Below are 17724 nucleotides of genomic sequence, written 5' to 3'. Positions count from 1 at the left end.
GCGTTGATGCTGTTTTAAGTCGCACTTCATGAGAACAGGGAGAATTATGTAAGTTCAAGTCGGCTGCTTCTTAATCGCTGTGCCGCGAGCTTGTGCGCAGATGGCTGACCACATTGTATCTGGCTTATCAATAATCAATATTTAATTGAAAATCTTCTATGTGGGTGTTGAGGTGCGCTCAGAGGAGCAGAGGGCGCCCAAAGACCCCTGAATACCAAACTCTGATACACGCACATTTCTCTCTCTCTGTGCGTGTGTGCGCGCGTGCGTCCTTAATTAGGCTAATTTCAAACTACTGTGCGCGTGCTTCATGTAGTTAGGTTTCAACTTAGGAGCGATGAAGACGCGCAATGAGACTTTAAGGGGCTCTCCCCCTGTCATTCAGGTCACTGGTCCTCGGGTGTCTCATCCTGAGACATCAGGGGCATCATGTCCTCGTGACCGGGTCGGTCAGGTCAGAGAAAATAACCCGGATGACGTCATCAGGGTTAGATTGGGCTCTAGAGAGTGGGGAATGTGCACTATGGATACACACACACTACTGCTGAGTTGCATTATGGGAATTGTAGGAATTAGGTATTTCTGAAGCTTGACTCTCACAGCCTATGACATTGTGAAGATGTGTGCAGGTTTATCTCTGTGTGTGTGTGTGTGTGTGTGTGTGTGTGTGTGTGTGTGTGTGTGTGTGTGTGTGTGTGTGTGTGTGTGTGTGTGTGTGTGTGTGTGTCCCTCTTTCATATAATAAATAGTGCCATCTTCTGGAAATACCATGCCACTTTGTTTACAACCCCCTCTGCTGAAAAATGTGTTCTGCTTCTTGTTACTGGACTGGTGCTGCTTCATGTGCAGGATGATGGATGTGAATAGTTTCACATTCATCTGCTGGATTGTCTGAGTTTTATTAAAATATGACTTCTTCTAAGACATCTTCATCTGAGCAGAGACTATAGTTTGGAGCCAATCATAGAGTGTAACCGTGCAATGTGGGAATCTAAAACCTCCAGCACACACACACACACACACACATAAACACACAGTACATGTTTTGTGTGAGAAGGTTCAACTTTGAAAATAAAAAACATTTTCAAAGTCATAGATTCAGAATGTTTAGGTGAGGACGAAGGAGCAGAATTTTAATCGTATAAAACTTCTTTTCTGAAATACAAGACGGTTAAAGAAAAGGCCTGAGGGGAACCATTAAGCACTCTGTGACACAAAGTTGTGTAAAACTGCTGATTTAGAATCCGTGATGTTGTTGTTCAGGAACAGGTTGTTTAGAGGAGGAGCTCTGTCTCTGTCCTGAGCGCAGCCTGGTGTCCTGCAGAGCCTCAGACCAGGTGCAGCGTGGGACAGCTGTGGCGCCGGCTCCCCGGGGCCTCAGGGAGAAGTCTGCTGCTGCTTCTCGACTTTTGGCCACAGAAACCTGGCAGAGCCTCGGGGTGCCTAAAATTAAATCAGAGGAATCGCAGTGGGGAGTGAGACGGAAATAGAAGTCTAGTTCCAGCATTTTGTCCTCATTTTCTTACTTTTTTAATTTTTTTTTTTTTTTTAATCTGGGGCGGAGTTTTGCTGAGTGTGCTCGTCTTTATCTGGCTGCTCAACACTCGTGTAATTACAAACACTCACACGCAGGAGCTGCGTCGACCAAACCTCCTGTTCCAACCACCGGCCGCTGCACTGACTGAGGCTTAAGTGCTTTAATCAAAGGAACATTAATGGTCCTTGTTGAGGCAGGAGGGGCTGGAGGGGTGGGGGGGGGGGGGGGCTTTACTTACTCACTGTCTCTGCTCTTACTTTTCTACCGCTCTCAGCTACATTTCTGTAGACACTTCCCTTCCTCATCACTCTCATTTATCTCCTTCCTCTGCCGCCATTACATCATCATCCATTTTCCTGTAAAGATAATAAAATCAGTATCTACAGTGTATTAGCACAGAGCCCCTCCAGCTCCACTGAGAGATACACCACACACAGACCACAGGGGATAATTAAGGCTTTAATGACCACTCGTTTGTCTGTGGGCCATTAGGACAATGTGTGTGTGTTTCAGTGACAGTACCGTTGCTCTTTTCCACCAGCTGATGTGCAGACCAGATCCTCTTCACTCTTCTCCTGAATCTGAGCCGTCAAAGTGACCTGGAAAAACACACACACACACACACACACATACACACACTCCATCAGCAAATCCATTCTCACACGACAGCAGTTGCACTAATTATTTCCTGTCCTTTCTTCTTCACACACACACACACACACACACGTTTGTATGGCTATATTTGTGAGGACACCAAGGGGGGAGTTGTGGGTTCTACAAGTGAAAAGCTGCAGTTCTCCGGTGGCCTCTGGGGGCTGGGACCAGAAGTGAGCAACTCTCCATTGACCTCCATGTTAAAATACTCACTTTACAGCTTAAAAAAACATATTTACAGCCTGGTACATTTTATTTTTTTGGTCTCTACCGATAGTTTCCACCTCCGTGAACACTGTGGTGGGTGGGTGGGTGGGTGGGGGGGGGGGGAGATTTTTTTGTACCACAACCGTTTTAGTGTTGTTTGGCTTCATAAATGGGGGCGTGGTTATGTTGAATGACAGGTTTGCAGACAGTTACCGGCCGTTAATTGGTTGCTCCGAGTTCAGTGGGCGGGTTCTCGGCCGGCAAACCGCCGCACCTTTCCAAATATGGAAAGTAGACTCCCACTAAAATCCAAGATGGCGCAGTTCAAATGCCCGTAGTAGGATCACAAAACAAACAGACTCCCCCACACCAATGGGTGACGTCCAAGGGGACAGTTGTCGGTCTGAGAAGTGAAGCTCACCCCGCGTTCAAAAACTGTAATCCCCTCGGCTGTCGCTGGGGGCTGGTGCCAGAAGGGAGCAACTCTCCATAGACCCCCATGTTAAAATCGCCGATTTTACATCCTCAATAAACATGTTAAAAGCCTGGTACCATTACGTTTTTGGTCGCAACCGATAGTTTCTACCCCCGCACACACTCTGAGGGGGGTGAATTTTTTCTCTCTACCGTTTTACTATTATTAGGTTTAAAATTCTGGCCAATTAGGGCACGGAAACGTTGAGTGACAGGTCCGGAGACCGCTGCTACGAGGCCAGTGGCGGGTCCTCGGCCGGTAAATCCAACATGGCGCTGTTCAGGCCGCCATATTTGAGTCACAAAAACGACTCCCCAAAACCAATGGGTGACGTCACGGATGCTGCGTCCATATTTTTTACAGGCTATGGAGGACACTCATTGACATAATGTATCCCCTAATCTCTTACCCTAACCTTAACCATCCAAAACAAATGCCTAACCTTAACCTAACATAAACCTAATTATAATGACCTAGTTATTATAAAGTCTTAATCCTTGGAAGGGGTCTGAGAAAGTGAGGACCGGCCAAAATGTCCTCACATTCCCAAAAGGTCCTCACTCTGATGGTTTAAATTCAAACTGGTCCTCACATGTATAGCTGTAAAAGTACACACACACACACACACACACACTGTATCTACCTTAGGATAGCACTGGCACAGGCTCCACACAGTCCCAACACACACCATGCTGACGCCCAGAACGCACATGGTTGCGTAAATGTGCGGTCGCTCCTGAGTCATGATGAAGAGGCCGAGCGCTGCCACACACAGGCCGGCTGCTATCAGCCCGTACCGATACGGCTTCCCCTCCACCATGGCTACAACCGCTGCTGGCTGACCGAGCTCTTATTTGTGTAAAAACAAAAAAAAAAAGATTTGGGTGGGTTGTTCATGTGTCAGGGTTTGAAGGTGAGGGTGGAGAAAACTCAGTCAGGGTTCCACTCTGCTGCTTATTACAGCCTGCAGACAGCCTGGTTAGGTCAGGTATAAAATTGCAGGTGTGTGTGTTCCTGGTAGGTCACCTTGCCTTGAGCTGCTGGCAAAAAACAAAGGAGACTGGCAACTCAGCTTCTGAACAGCGCTGAGTTGAGAGTGTTTATGTTTGCTCGGTTTGGACTTGATTTTAAAGAGTCAGGCATTTCCCTTCCCCGCCTTTCTGGGGCTTCCCTCTTTTAAATAAACAATCTATTATTTCTAAGAGCATTAACTCCCACAGAGAGCTCTGTAGCTGTTTATTTACTCAAGTTTATAGGAACATCACAACACAGAACCAACAGTGGACATTCTGCAAACACTGGGATACAAAGCTGAAAGAGGAATAATAACACTGTGCTGTCGACATTCTGCCGTCATTGGTTAAGGCACTTTGCGTTTGGAGTCAGCTGTCAATGATTGTTGTGCAAAGTTATGGGGAAAGTGTGCAGATGCAAGGAGGAGCCTGGGAGAAAGTTCTTATGGCGTCTGGAGGAGAGCGCTGTGCAGCCACAGTAGTAGGTCACATTCATTCAAGCAGGCCAATAAAATATCCTCATTCAGTGTCGACAGGAGGCTCGCAGCCAATCTGTCGACGGGATTGTCTTAAGTTTGTTACCGCTGAGCTCCAGAAAAGGCCATTAGTGTAGAGAACAGGAGCCGTCCGTTTCCTTTTCAAAAATCAGTCACAACCGGGGCTCAGTCTGCGAGTCCATCACCGGCTGCAGCCTCTTCCTGCTCCTTGGGTTTTGTGTTGGGGATCAGGGCGACTGAGCGGCCCCCCCCCACCCCACCCCACCCACATCCCCCTGCTCGCCGATAGCACCGACCGTCTGTTGAGGGGTCCTCTGTGAGAAACAAGGCACCGACACAAAGTAGTGAAGAAGACGTCCGCCCGGAGACTACAGCTGCTCACTGTGCTCCTGGCTTTTCATCACCGTGTCATAGGATGGAGGCGGCTCCATGGTCCAGGGCGGCGGGGTGGACGGGAGGGAGGGTTCGGGCTCCGGCCTCTGGCTGACCGAGTCTGCCGACATCTCCCGACGGATTCGGTCCAGCCTCCTGCAGAGAGAGACCAAGAGGAGTGTGTAGTTGAGTTTAGTTCACACCTGTCAACACTTCAACACCCTTCAAGGATGTATTTGATCCCCTGCTGAGTTTTGCCCTTATTTCACTTGATCAAATGAAAATTAATTTATAACCTTTTTATGATTATATTATTTCTGGATTTTTTTTGTAGGGCCCACAAAACCCCCCCAGGAGACTGATTTTTTTTTTGTAACTAAATTCCTCTAATACACAGTCAATCAAAAAAGTGGCAATGAAAAGTCAGGGGGTGGGGGCCCATTTCAGTATTTTTTTAGGGGGCCCAGAATTCCTAGCAACGGCCCTGGCAGTAATATTCTGTCTCTCTCTGTTAAAATAAACTTACTATAAAAACTATAGACCGTCCATTTCTTTGTGAGGGAGCAAACTTACAAAATCAGTAGGGGATCAAATACTTATTTTCCTCCTCTGTATAATTCAACATATTTCAATGATAACACTTACACTTCAACATCTTTTAGAGATAACACACTCACACTTCAACACCTCTCAGTAATGACACCTACACATCAACACTTCAGATAACAATCATTTTTGCTCTCTGACTTTTTTTCAAACACACTGCGACTGTTTTTTATGTTTGAACCTTTTAGTGATAACACTTTAACGTACACATCAACTCCTTTTAGTTCTAATGGCGGGTCTCCTTTCAGGAATTTTTGCCCAGACAGTTTCTTTCAGTGATTTTAATTCAGTTAACACACTAATAGTTTCATTCTTGCCCCTGAATCGATAATTACCTTTTAGAGATGACACTTTATGTTACACCTCAGCTTCTTTCAGCAATACTTCAACTGATTATCAGTCTCTCCGTGACTAAAACACCAGTTCCTTTCAGTGCCTACTCGACTGCACTGTATCTTACACTTGAACTCCTTTCAGTAAACATCAGCTGATTGTTAACTCCTACAGTATATACAGTTTAATTACACCTCAGCTTCTTTTAATGCTTACTTCTGCATGCTTACTAATGCTTTAAATCTGGGTGGGGGTTACAGAGGGGGAGGGTTAGCTACACCCTGGAACGGTCATCAATCTATTTCAGGGCGGTCATGATTTCAGTTAAAGCAGAAGTAAGCGATCCGGTCGTTTTGGCTAATGCTGCGTTCGAGGCAGGCTTTTGAAACCGTAAATTACAGCTTCAAGTCACAACTTACGACTTTGTAGCGTTCCAGGCAACCCACTCGTGTTTTTCCGACCTGTTTTACCGGTGAAAGTCACTATAACGGCCACTCGTAACTTCCGACCCGTGAACTCGTACCAGATCGAACTGGGGTATGACTTCACAGGTCGGAAAAACACGAGTTACGAGTTGCCTTGAACGCACCATAACAGTCCTCGTCCCTACGTCGCCACATTCACTGCGTTCCTTGGCTGCACACACAGCCCTGCATGCCGTTCTCTCTCCTCATTGGATAAAAACTGTAGGATACGATAAATGTTTTCTCCTCGGCTCAGAGCAGAGCAGAGTGACTGACAGACCCGTGTTTCGGTCCAAACACTCTATGTAAGTGATTGCTGTCGGAAGATATAACTATTTAAGACTTATATGAACACAAATATATCACTTACTTCTGCTTTAAATGATTTAAAAAAAAAAAAACAGAGCAATAGAGTCCAGTGACAAGTGTAATAAATGTAGTGGCACTTGTTGCTGGGCACTACACGTGTCCTGTTTATTGTCAGTGAACCAAGAAAAATAGTAGGCCTAATATAAAAATGATGATACATGTTTATGAGACATAATAGTCCAAATACAGAAATAATAACTATATTTCTTTGATCTATCTGAAACAAAACTTCATCTTACTTCAGAGCTTTCTCATTTTTCTTCTATCCCTCCTGTATTTCTAAAGTCCTCACTCCTTCACCGTCAGAGAATGTGTTCTCCCGTTTGCAAAATGTATTCCCCTGGTGATGATTTTTCTCATCGCTCTGATTCCCAAAACAAACACTGAAGCTGTCTGAGTCTCAGATTGAACAGATCAGGTTTGGTAGTGAGATCAGGTTGAGAAATACTGATCGTTCTTTGTGCGCTCAGTGTGTGGAGGTAGGAAAAGCCTTGATGATGGAAACAGTGCTGCTGGCATCTCCAGCACGGGGCTGGACAATGAGCAGAGCACGTCTTGTTTAAATTCACATGCAGGCTATCGTAGATTACCTCAGACAATGCCGGGGGGTGGGGGGGTGTCAGCCACATGCATGTGTGTCAGCTTTTCTCTCCATGACCTACTTCTGTAATCAATCCATAATCAGAAAATCTGTTATTCTCCCTTTTCGAGTGTCACTGCGTTTTTTTCAAGCTGCTCAGACGCACTCCGCCGCTCTGAGCCAAACTTTGCACCAGAACTAATAAATGATGATGTGTCCAAGACATCGGTTCAACAACAGCAGGTCATCTCTCTGGATGGCGTGCTCTGGCATTTGTCTGTATTCATGTTTATTTAACTTGAACAACAGAAGGGAAGCCTGAACACTTATTGGTTTTGAATGTTTAAAAGGAGGCAGGGTTGTTTTCCCAACTATAACAAGGGGGTTTTCTGAGTCTATGGTCCTCTGTGCCGGGGTTTTCCAACCTTTTTTCATGCCTCTATTGTATATCTTGTTCTGTCATCAGATCAAAACTTGATTTTTTTCAAACACCTGTAACCCCTAATGTCATTACAACTGATTGTACATTAGTTGTGCACTGTTTAGTACCAATAACCAGCGAATGTGTTAGCATGCTGACACACAAAACAAAGTTAAGCGTTAGGTTAAGTTACACAAGCAATCAGCATCTTCTAATGTTTGTTTGTCATTGTAGGCACGCTTAGAATTTAGCTCAAAGCAAGCATAGCTCTGGACTCCTCAGGGAATTACGTTTCCACATGTTGTTGATTTGAAAACTTACTTGCAATGTGAAAGTCTGAAGTCTTTCATAAGACTGGTGTCAAAAAGTTAAAATGTCGATAAAATAGTGCAGCAGAAGAATAACTTTGACATCCTGTTATTTCTGCCTCACTTATCCTGTGACATCACCCCAGAACCACTGCTCCAACACTTCTCAGTGAACACTAGTATTACTAACTACTGAACAACTGTAACATTGTCTATCTTTGTCATGTTAAACAGTGCAGGTGTTCCTGACCTTTGTATGGCCAGGGCCTGCTGGGGGCTGAAGCGTGTGCCCGTGCGGGGGTGCAGCAGGAAGTGTCCGGGCACCGCCACCTGGAGATTCTTCATGGCCATGCAGAGTCCGATGACCAGCAGGGCTATGCCAGCCAGACCCAGGAACACCCCCAGCACAACCAGCGGGGAAGACTGAGAGGGGAACCCCAGGCACATGACCATGACCACCCCGACGGTCACCAGCAGAATGCCCAGGCAGAGCAGCAGCCCTTTGGGGGGCGGCATCCTCCAGCTACAGCTGCACCTCCACCTCAGCAACAGTCAGTCTGCAGGAGAGAGACAACACATACAGTATCCATGGGTGCAGAATAAAAATACCCCAAATTATTCAAAATTGAACAAATGTATTTTCAGACTTAACATTCTTCACATTTTAGATTCACATCTAAAAAGAAATGATTGAAATGGTGGAACATAAGGTTTGACAAATGTATTTTTGACTCCACATCCCATCTCTGGTCTCCTCTTCTACGATGCAAATGAACGGGTAGTTTCTTACACAGATGCTGATGACATCAGCAGGCTGTAAAAAACAACTCCCTCAATCTTAGGGCTTCATCTTTTGATATTCATCCATATCAATTAATCATGTATAAAGTAGTTCCATACACTGGAAGAAAAGGAAGATGGTGAGAAGAATTGGGGATCTGGGAGGGTCGGTGGGAGGCGAAAGATAAGAACATGAGTAGTAGATATTACATACCCGAGACCCTTAAAATTATGATTTACTAATATAATAGCAGTGATATACGCACTGTTGGCTGTTTAGGACAGATAAACAAGAAAGGTAAGCACAATAAATGATTCCCCGTGCATATGGCGAGCCTCTACCAAGTTGTGATTTATGGTGGCATGGTATGAGTTGCATACAGGCAAAAAAATAATAAAAATCACTTTGTGCCCCCCCCCCCAGTCCTGACATCGGATCAGCACCCTGACTGCATCCAACACTTCTAGTGTGTGTGTGTGTGTGTGTGTGTGTGTGTGTGTGTGTGTGTGTGTGTGTGTGGGTGGGTGTGTGGGTGTGTGGGTAAGCAGGCGATAGAAAGAGGAAGAGTACAGGCCACAAGCAGAATGTAAAGTGACTTCTGAGGAAACAACATGCAAACGCTACATGCAAATCTGTTTGTTTGTGCGCGCGCGTGCGTGTGTGTGTGCGTCTCTGTGCGCGACACCAATAAATATCGATCCTCTCATACCTGATAGGAAGTGGCGGTGAGGAGCTGCTCCGCGGATGAGTGTGCTGAAAGCTTTAACCATCTCTGCTCTCCTTCTCCTTCTCATCAACTTCTCTCTCTCTCCTCATGATGCCCGTGTGTCTCAGCCAGCGGAGCTCCTTTTAGGAAAACTCCGGGAAACACAAGTCTCCGCTTCGGCTCCGCGTATCCTGCGACTCCGCCGCGCCTCTCTCATGATCCGCGGCTCTCCCTCCCCGAGGGAAGAGCATATCCGGTTATTTTGGAGTGACCGTGGTACCAAAAAAAAAAAAAAAAAAAAAAAATCAGCAGGAGAGGAGTTGATGTCGCATGTGGGCCGGGCACTGTTGGGTTTTCATGTGGCCACAGCGGGAGCAGCGGTGGTGGATCTGTGCGATGTGAGGAAGTGTTGTTTTTCTTTTCTTTTCTTTTTTTTTTCATGGGGAAGGTTTTCAGTGACGAGGAATGGAGGGCAGGGCGGGCGCACGGTCTGAGCACTGTCACTTAGCCTCTGTTTGGCCAAGATGTTTGGACAAGAGCAGATTCATAGTCCCGCTCACACACGGACCGATAAGCTCTGAAAAAGCTGCAGTTTGCCTGAGGCTGAGCCCTGCTGGGGGTGGAGCGCTCCTCACTGGCCTACATTCTGGGGAGGAGGGGGCTGCGAGAGGAAATGACTGAATATTACTCTATTGATTATAAAGTGGAGAGGCGGATCTACAGAGTCTTCATAAATATGTTATCTTAATTGGGCAGCTAATGATCTCTCCATTTCTGATATGCATTCAGTCTGACTATAACTTGTTGCCTTCACTGATGAATTCATCCCTTGAATATGCTCCAAAAGGTTTCCTGTGTGCCCTTTTATTATAAATCAGGTATAAAAAATATTATAGCCTAAATCAGATATTCAGATAGGCTATCAAATATTATAAATCAGGTATAAGTTCTATATTGATACTGTAAAAGTATTCTAACCTCAGTTCACAGAGAAATGCCTAAGACCAGTTTCTGTGACTATGTGATGTCACAACTAAGCAGTTTTTGCCATACTCTTAGCCCCACCCACTGGCACACATGTTGTAGATTTGGGCCTTGTCCACACGGAAACTGCATGAGCTTCTTCTTGTTCATTTTGAAAAAAATAACTGTAAACGCAGCATTGTTCCATGAAATATCTGCGTACACTTCATCTTATTTCAGTGTGTGTGGAGCATGTGTGGCCTATAACGCTGCCACATGTACATATGTATGTACCACCCTATGTCATCGTTGCTACGTTACATCTAGTGATGTGGCTGAGATTACAGGTTAGAGCAGTGGGGGGTATGACATGATCGTTTCACAAAAGATCTGTTTTGGGTGTCTACACAAAAACGCTGGGGCAGCATTTTCTGATTTTCCCACTCTGAGACCCGTTTCCAAAAAATACCGTTTCAACCTCCCAGAACGCTGTTTCTGTTTGGACGAAATGCTGAAACGATAAAAAAAAAAAAAAAAAAAAACTCATCGGTGTGGATGGGCTCTTGGTTTTCTCTGAGTGTTTTACCTGAAATCTGCAGTTGTTTTACTTGATTATCTGAAAAGCAGTCAGCCAATCACAAGAGAGTCTCAGAGCCTCCTCTCTTCTGATTGGCTGACACCAACCTGTGGTTATTAGAGTTTCTGAGAAAAACCCAAGAGAGGAGATGGAAAACTACCCTCAGATGGGGTTTTTTTTTTATTCTTCAAACCACAAATAGGCCTTTATCCTCTAATGGAACAATATGGACACAATTGAACAATTCTCCGAGTCACACAGAGAGCATGTGCCATCCTTGCTTTTAGTTTAATAGTTTTTTTTGGGGGGGCTTTTTTACTAAAATATATCGATCATGGCTCAATCTTCAATTTTGGGTTTCTCATCCTCTGTGTGTGTGAAACAGATTCATGTGTTTCTGCCCCCAAGGTTCAAGGTTTTATTTGTGTCCCCGAAACACAACATTATAGCCACTTCTGCTTTCATTCATCAGAAACGTAATCAAACATTATGACATGGAAACACTGGAATATGTAGGAATGAGAGTGTGAGGATCAACAAGCAAATATGTAAGGGGATCATGATTTAGAGAGAAAATCTTTCTACACAGTTAAATTGTGTTAGTGTGTGAGCTGCAAAGTGTGGTCTCATTGGAAACAGAAGTTGTGAAAACAAGCTCATATTTTCCGTCTGTTCTGGAGCTTTTAATCATATCACATGATTTTCATCAGCAATAGGATTCAGAAAAAAAAGATAGAATACATTTCCATGATAACTGGGCATACTTCAGGTGCTGATGAATATCATGTGACATGCTCAAAAGCACCAGAACAGGTTCTAAAGTGATCTCAGTCTGAGCGGCCTACTGAAACCAAGACACAGTTTATGGCTGTAGCTACTATTCTCTCAGATGGAAATATTCAAAAATGATTTATGCACCATTTTTATCAACTTTTTCCAAAAAATCTGTTCATTTCAGTAAATCTTGGCAGCTTTTCTAATACACCAATAGATTTAAGGATTGAATCACATACGCATGCAGCCGAAGGTGGTATGAACCTAGTGCAGATTTGCAACAATCCTTTGCCAATTAATGAGACAACAAAGTGCCTGATGGTGTGTCCTTCATCACTGTTTTATTAAATAAAGGTAAATATACATATACTCACAGAGATCGCAAATGAGTTGCCTTTGTCAAGAAGAAAGTGTATCAGTCATAGGAGCATGCATATTTAGACGTATCAAGGTGAATTGTTGGGGATTATGATTCCTATCAGCTCCTCTGTGTGTGTTTGTGTGTGCGCACAGCTCCATCTCAGGCATGGCAGTCGTCCTTGTGCTGTCAAACATCACAACCATGTATTTGTGGTCATCAGTTCAGCATAGTGCAGCATCTTATTTTAGACATCATGAAGGCTACACATTCAATAACAGGATCTCTGCAGGTTGATTTATATATTGCATTGACATGTATGGACGCCATCAGGCATTTGCAAGGGAAGAAACCTCTAATAATAGGAAAAATACAGATGTGAGCCTTTAAACCAGAACAGAGAGAATCTATGATTACAATAGGTCAAGTTGTAATTCTCAGTGGTCTAGCAAGCAGTGGAAAAACATATGGTGAGATGAGTCATCGTTCCCCTGCTTTCAACAAGCTGATGAGTACATGTGTGCCACACAAACTAAAAGACCACGAAGGGCCTGGGTGCCAGTTTCCCAACATGAATTATCACATCCATCCTGTGGTGGAGCGTGTTAATCCTGATGGGGAAAACATTTTTTCAGAGTGACGCTTTTTTGCTTTCCTTTAAAAAACAGAAAATGATCCTCACCAGGGGAGGAGGATCATCCACTTACCCAAATGGACTGCACTTATATAGCGCTTTTCTAGTCTCATTGACCTTTCAAAGTGCTTTACAATGAATGTCACATTCACACACACCTACGCATATAATGCTTTTCTACCACAAATGTGGCAATGACACATCAATTCTGTGTAATATGCTCCAGAAAACATCAAAATGTGGGCTGAGCGGCTGAGAATTGGACCACCAATGTGCTGATCAGTAGAAAATACATTCTGAATCACTGAAATTTAAGGAAATCCTGGATTTCCTGTGTGCTTCTTTTGCCATGGCAGCTGAACTATCCTGTATACATCCCATTAACATGTGGCTTCATATTTAGCATACAGACATAGAAGTACAGTATCAATCTTTTTTTTTTTAATGTGTGAAACTGAAGATGTTGTTCAAAACCATTGTAGAATTGATATAACCATGTCACCATTGCATCATATTTACATTCTATTTTAAAGGTCCTATATAGTGTAGAAGTAGATGTCCCTGTGTTCTTTCATTTTAAATCATGTCCAGGTTCAAAGGAATGAAAGCCTCAGTCTATCAATGAGTATCAAAGCCTCAATCCACAGATAAAAACCCAAAGCCTGTATTCAGAAACTGAATCTCAAAACCAGCCGTCTGGACTTCTGTAACTTTGTGATGTCACAACAAGCCATGCCCAACTAACCTCTCAGTCGTCAAATGCAGTACACAACACCTACTTTAACTCCCTAATCTTCACCCTGTAACATCTTTTAGACACAGACTTTTGATCACACCTGTCACCTCTGCAGCAGGGTGCAGTTAAACCAGAAACTCTGTGGCTACACTGCACACAAGGATGAAATTACTTTTAAAACCCAACAGCTACTCAGAGGCTCCAACACGTCTTCAGGAGCCACAACCAGGGATAAGATGTGACAGATCCCTTTTACCATTTTGCATGGTGGCTAGCAGCTCTCTCTCTCCACCATGTGTGTGCTCTGCTCCTTGCAGGTGTGTGTCCTGAATCTGAAAAGATGCCTCGGCTGACAGTGGAAAAGGGGTCACCTGGCTTTTATTAGCAGGTTTACCCATATTTAAGAAAGCTGCTTATACCTGCTAATTTTGTTGAAAAAAGGGCATGGGAGTTGAGATGAAAAACTAGATGTTATTATAATGCATCAACACTTGAATTAAGACAACAAAAATGTTTAAAACATGGAACCTTTAGTCATGTACATTTTACTCTTCTGTATTCAGGCAACAGAACAAGTTTGAAGTAATGAGTGAAAATGGTCCATTTAGACTACATTATCATTAACTCCTGAGCCAAAATGTCCAAGCTGCTGATTAAGTACTGATTTTATGATGTATTCAAAATATCCTTACTCATAAAGTAATCGATAAAATAAATCCCTGAAGCACTCTGTTTTACTCATATTGTCTCTCACAATGTAGGCTACAGCCTCTTAGCTAGTCTAGTCTAGCTAGATTAGTCCAGCTTTTTTAATCCTTACCCCTAACCCTATTTTAACCCTTTTAGGTCTCTAAACATAGGGACTGTGCAGCAGTCCATAGAGGAACTCCAAAGTCAGCTGACCAATGGTGCAATGTGTTCCCTTTAACTCTATCACTCACTCACTCATTCAGTCAGTCACAGACGTTTTTAGATTAAAGGGCCCTGCAGTTGCAGTCCAGCCAAAATTGGCTATTTCTCAACAATCACAAACTAACTTCCTGTCTGGAATAAAAGCTTGATCTTGACCAAACTTAATATTTGTGCATGATAGAGGACTTTTGTCCCCTCAAGAGAGTTTAGAACATCAAAACACAGTGAAATGGTGGCTTGTAGTGGCCACACGCTTCATAAATACAAAGTATTTAGGTGCTTCATTTTGGTCTGATAAGGCTACATTTGGCTTGTTTCATTGTTGATACTGTATAGTTGAGTATGTGCTAACACCTCCATTGTAATGACAAAAACCATGCTAGGACTCAAGAAAGGAGCATGCTTCAAGTGTTTTTTTGTAGTTTGTTGCTGCCAAAAGACGGCTACTGTCTGAGTGAGCCCCAGTCTTCAGTGTTTAAATCTGGTGGTCTGATGTAGAGAGGCGGGGGGCGTCCACATCAGCCAGGGTCACACCTCAAAGCTAATCTCTCTGGACTGTCCAAACAGGGGCTCTGACGCCAGGTGCGTGTCTGAGTATGCACGCCGCAGATGTGTGGAGCTGCACGTGGTCTTGATGGCAACCTCGTAAGGAGGCGGTGGTCCCAGCCAGGGGGGCGGGTGAGGTGTTGGGCTGAAACCACCAGAGTCCATGGGAGGGTAGTCAAAATCCTCCGCACGAGCGCCTTGCCTGTGGCGTTCCATCCTGCACTCGAGAAAACAGGGGCAGTAAAACATCAGGTGACAACAAACATAAACATAAAAACTGATATGTCTGGTGCAGCGGTGAGGTGACAGCAGAGATCAGATACTGAGCAGCAGGTGTAGTCGTGTTCTGCTGGCAGTGGAGTTTCCTGCCAAACACAGTAATTAGGTTTCACAAAGGTACAATGGACATCCTGGCTGTCAGGCATGATAAGAGTTTTCAAATTACAGCTGTAGTTTGAGTGAGCCATGTGGTGTCTTTCCAGATACAGCCTATTAGTTTACTGTATTTCACTAATTAGCAGACAATCCAACAGGAGCAAAATTAGCTGGCCGATCAGCTGATTGGTTTGTTGAAAGTGTCTTTGGATCACATGGTGTGGCTGGAAAATGACCTTTTTTGTCAAGAATGTTCGATTATCATTATCATGCCTGTGCAAAAATTAGTAAATGTGTAAATATGAACAGCAGCTGTGTGCTTCTTAGCCTAGCCAGGAAAAAAAGGCAAAACAGGTGGCCTTGCTCTGTCCAAAAGTAATGAAACCTGCTGCTAAAAACATGTACTTTTCTCTTTTTAGTCTTTTGTTTTCTTGCTGATGGGCTGAGATGCTTTTCATCAACATTAAAAGAGCTGCAGATGGAACTAGGCTAGCTCTGTTTCTGGTCTTAATTCTGAGATTAACTCCTTTTCGGGCTGTGCCCATCCAGTGCTCAGGAGTTTAAAGGGACATGCGCATATTTGGCAAAATGAATATGACATATATGAAAATATATGAGAATATGAAAATATTTTAACGGAAGAAAAAATATATACATCTGTACAAAATGTTTAAGTTGTTGTGGTCTGTGTGCAACACCCTGGTGCAGTTATTGTGTGGATGCAGCTCTATCCCAGAGAGACCCTGAAAACTGTTATATGAACCCTTGATGTGATCCAATATTGAGCAACAACAGGAAGAATGAATTGGATAACATAGGAGAGTAGACAGCATCTTTGATTTGCATCCAAACTACGTTATGTTTCAGGATCTTAGATAGATCCCTTATCTTAACTGGTTTATTTTCTAATATTATAAACATAGCTATATGTTATTCTCAAACATACGTAGGCTATATCATTTTCCTGACTCAGGATAAAATTCAATTTTCATACAAATAGCCTACAGCTTGAATTCTACAAAACAGCAATACACACAATCTGAAATGTTTATTTTTTCCTTGACCCACCTGGGCAGAAACACAGACTGGGACTCTGGGAAGCGGTTCCCGGGGGGTGTGAAGATGGCATGGCTGCCGAAGTTGGGGTAGTCATACGGATAATGTGGGCACTCTGGGTCGAACTCTCTGTGGTTGTAGTTTGCGGCACTTTTGCTGTTCATTGCCCAAAAAAGCCCCAGGATGAGCATGACCACCCCCAGCACCACACAGCAGAGGGAGAAAGCCTGCAGGCGGCTCTGGTACGAGGCCAGGAAGGCTGTGGACCCCCCGGTCACGATGAGGAAGGCTCCGACGAAGATAGCTCCGTGGTGCAGGGAAGGCATCCTCCTCCAGGACCGTAAACTGTCTCTGAGGTTACTGTGCAGGCTGTGAGCAGCTGGATAGTGTCACTCACTCACCAATAATCCCACAGAGTGTGCTCCCCATGCGTTCTGGCACTGATCGGACATCCAAATGATTTTTTTTTTTCCAACAGTTACAGAAATCCTGTCATCACAAGTAAAAGCTGACTTACTTATTTGTTCTTCTCAGTTCCATTTCCCATACTGATCAAAACTGATGATCACTTGGTCCATGTGCCAGTCCTTACTCTGTAAATATCCAGCTCCAGTGGAAAATTGTTAAAATTGATGGTATTTCGGAAAGTAGTGGAAAATAAAACAGTGAAGGCTTTGATGCGCATCAGGCTAATGTGGAGAAGCTGTGTGTTTATCATCGGGGCAGATGGACGAAAGGACGGCAGAGCCCATTAAGAAATCTTTACTGGTGCCCCACCCTCCCTCTGTCTAATGTGTCTGAAGGGTACCACTTTAGCCCTGTGTCTCTCTGTGTGTGTGTGTGTGTGTGTGTGTGTGTGTGTGTGTGTGTGTGTGTGTGTGTGTGTGTGTGTGTGTGTGTGTGTGTGTGTGTGTGTGTGTGTGTGTGTGTCATCTGTAACAGATCAGGACCTTGCAGTTTCCTTAAACATAAAATGTCATATTGAACAAGAGATGGAGTGAAATTTAAGCCTGCATACTTTCATATAAGACTGTTCTGTAATTGTGTTAGGTTACTGAATTCAAATGAAGAGCTGAGTATTCAGCTTTTTTGCCTTAAAGGCCACATTATGAAAGAACCTGCTCCGCAACCTCAGAGCCTTGATAAGATCAAGTGACTTGAAGAAGTCTTGGCTGTCAACAGTTACATGATCCTTACACTGTTATTCAATACAGTTTGTTCCTTTAATGCTGATTCATTATTGTCTGATGAATGACTGATAGACTTTATTAAAGGGTTCATTAGTATTTCATTAACTGTTAACTGTTTTTAGTGTTGAAGGTCTGACACTACTGGGCCCTTTGACATGCCCTTGGCAACTATTATAGCCTAAGCAGGATCACTGGACACTGACTGAAGTCCTCCGTAGTTATTAAGTATAGGCTACCGGTAGGTAGATGTTGACTTTGTAGTTTTAGAAACGTTTTTGTC

The 17724-nt window shown here is 43.8% G+C and overlaps 3 protein-coding genes across 3 annotated transcripts; all 3 read right to left on the bottom strand.

The window, feature by feature from the left end:
* Positions 1-1246: 1246 nt before the first annotated feature.
* Positions 1247-4690, bottom strand: bsnd (barttin CLCNK type accessory subunit beta). Its single transcript, XM_085773385.1, has 3 exons — positions 3517-4690; positions 2060-2136; positions 1247-1443 (listed from the first exon to the last, which is right to left on the bottom strand). Exons 1-3 carry the CDS (start codon positions 3691-3693, stop codon positions 1329-1331), a joined length of 369 nt encoding a protein of 122 aa, XP_085629511.1. The 5' UTR covers positions 3694-4690; the 3' UTR covers positions 1247-1328.
* Positions 4691-4714: 24 nt separating this feature from the next.
* Positions 4715-9539, bottom strand: LOC146988249 (uncharacterized). The gene is made up of 3 exons (XM_085773384.1): positions 9327-9539; positions 8087-8393; positions 4715-4911 (listed from the first exon to the last, which is right to left on the bottom strand). Exons 2-3 carry the CDS (start codon positions 8350-8352, stop codon positions 4752-4754), a joined length of 426 nt encoding a protein of 141 aa, XP_085629510.1. The 5' UTR covers positions 8353-8393; positions 9327-9539; the 3' UTR covers positions 4715-4751.
* A 4840-nt stretch (positions 9540-14379) lies between these two features.
* LOC146988248 (uncharacterized) lies at positions 14380-17180 on the bottom strand. The gene is made up of 2 exons (XM_085775380.1): positions 16267-17180; positions 14380-15040 (listed from the first exon to the last, which is right to left on the bottom strand). Exons 1-2 carry the CDS (start codon positions 16578-16580, stop codon positions 14806-14808), a joined length of 549 nt encoding a protein of 182 aa, XP_085631506.1. The 5' UTR covers positions 16581-17180; the 3' UTR covers positions 14380-14805.
* Between the last annotated feature and the right edge of the window lie 544 nt (positions 17181-17724).

Source organism: Trachurus japonicus, chromosome 4 (assembly GCF_045865225.1).
Source record: "Trachurus japonicus isolate A0001 chromosome 4, Traja_1.0".
NCBI classification, from domain to species: Eukaryota; Metazoa; Chordata; class Actinopteri; order Carangiformes; family Carangidae; genus Trachurus; species Trachurus japonicus.
This window is presented reverse-complemented; position numbering and strand designations above follow the sequence as displayed.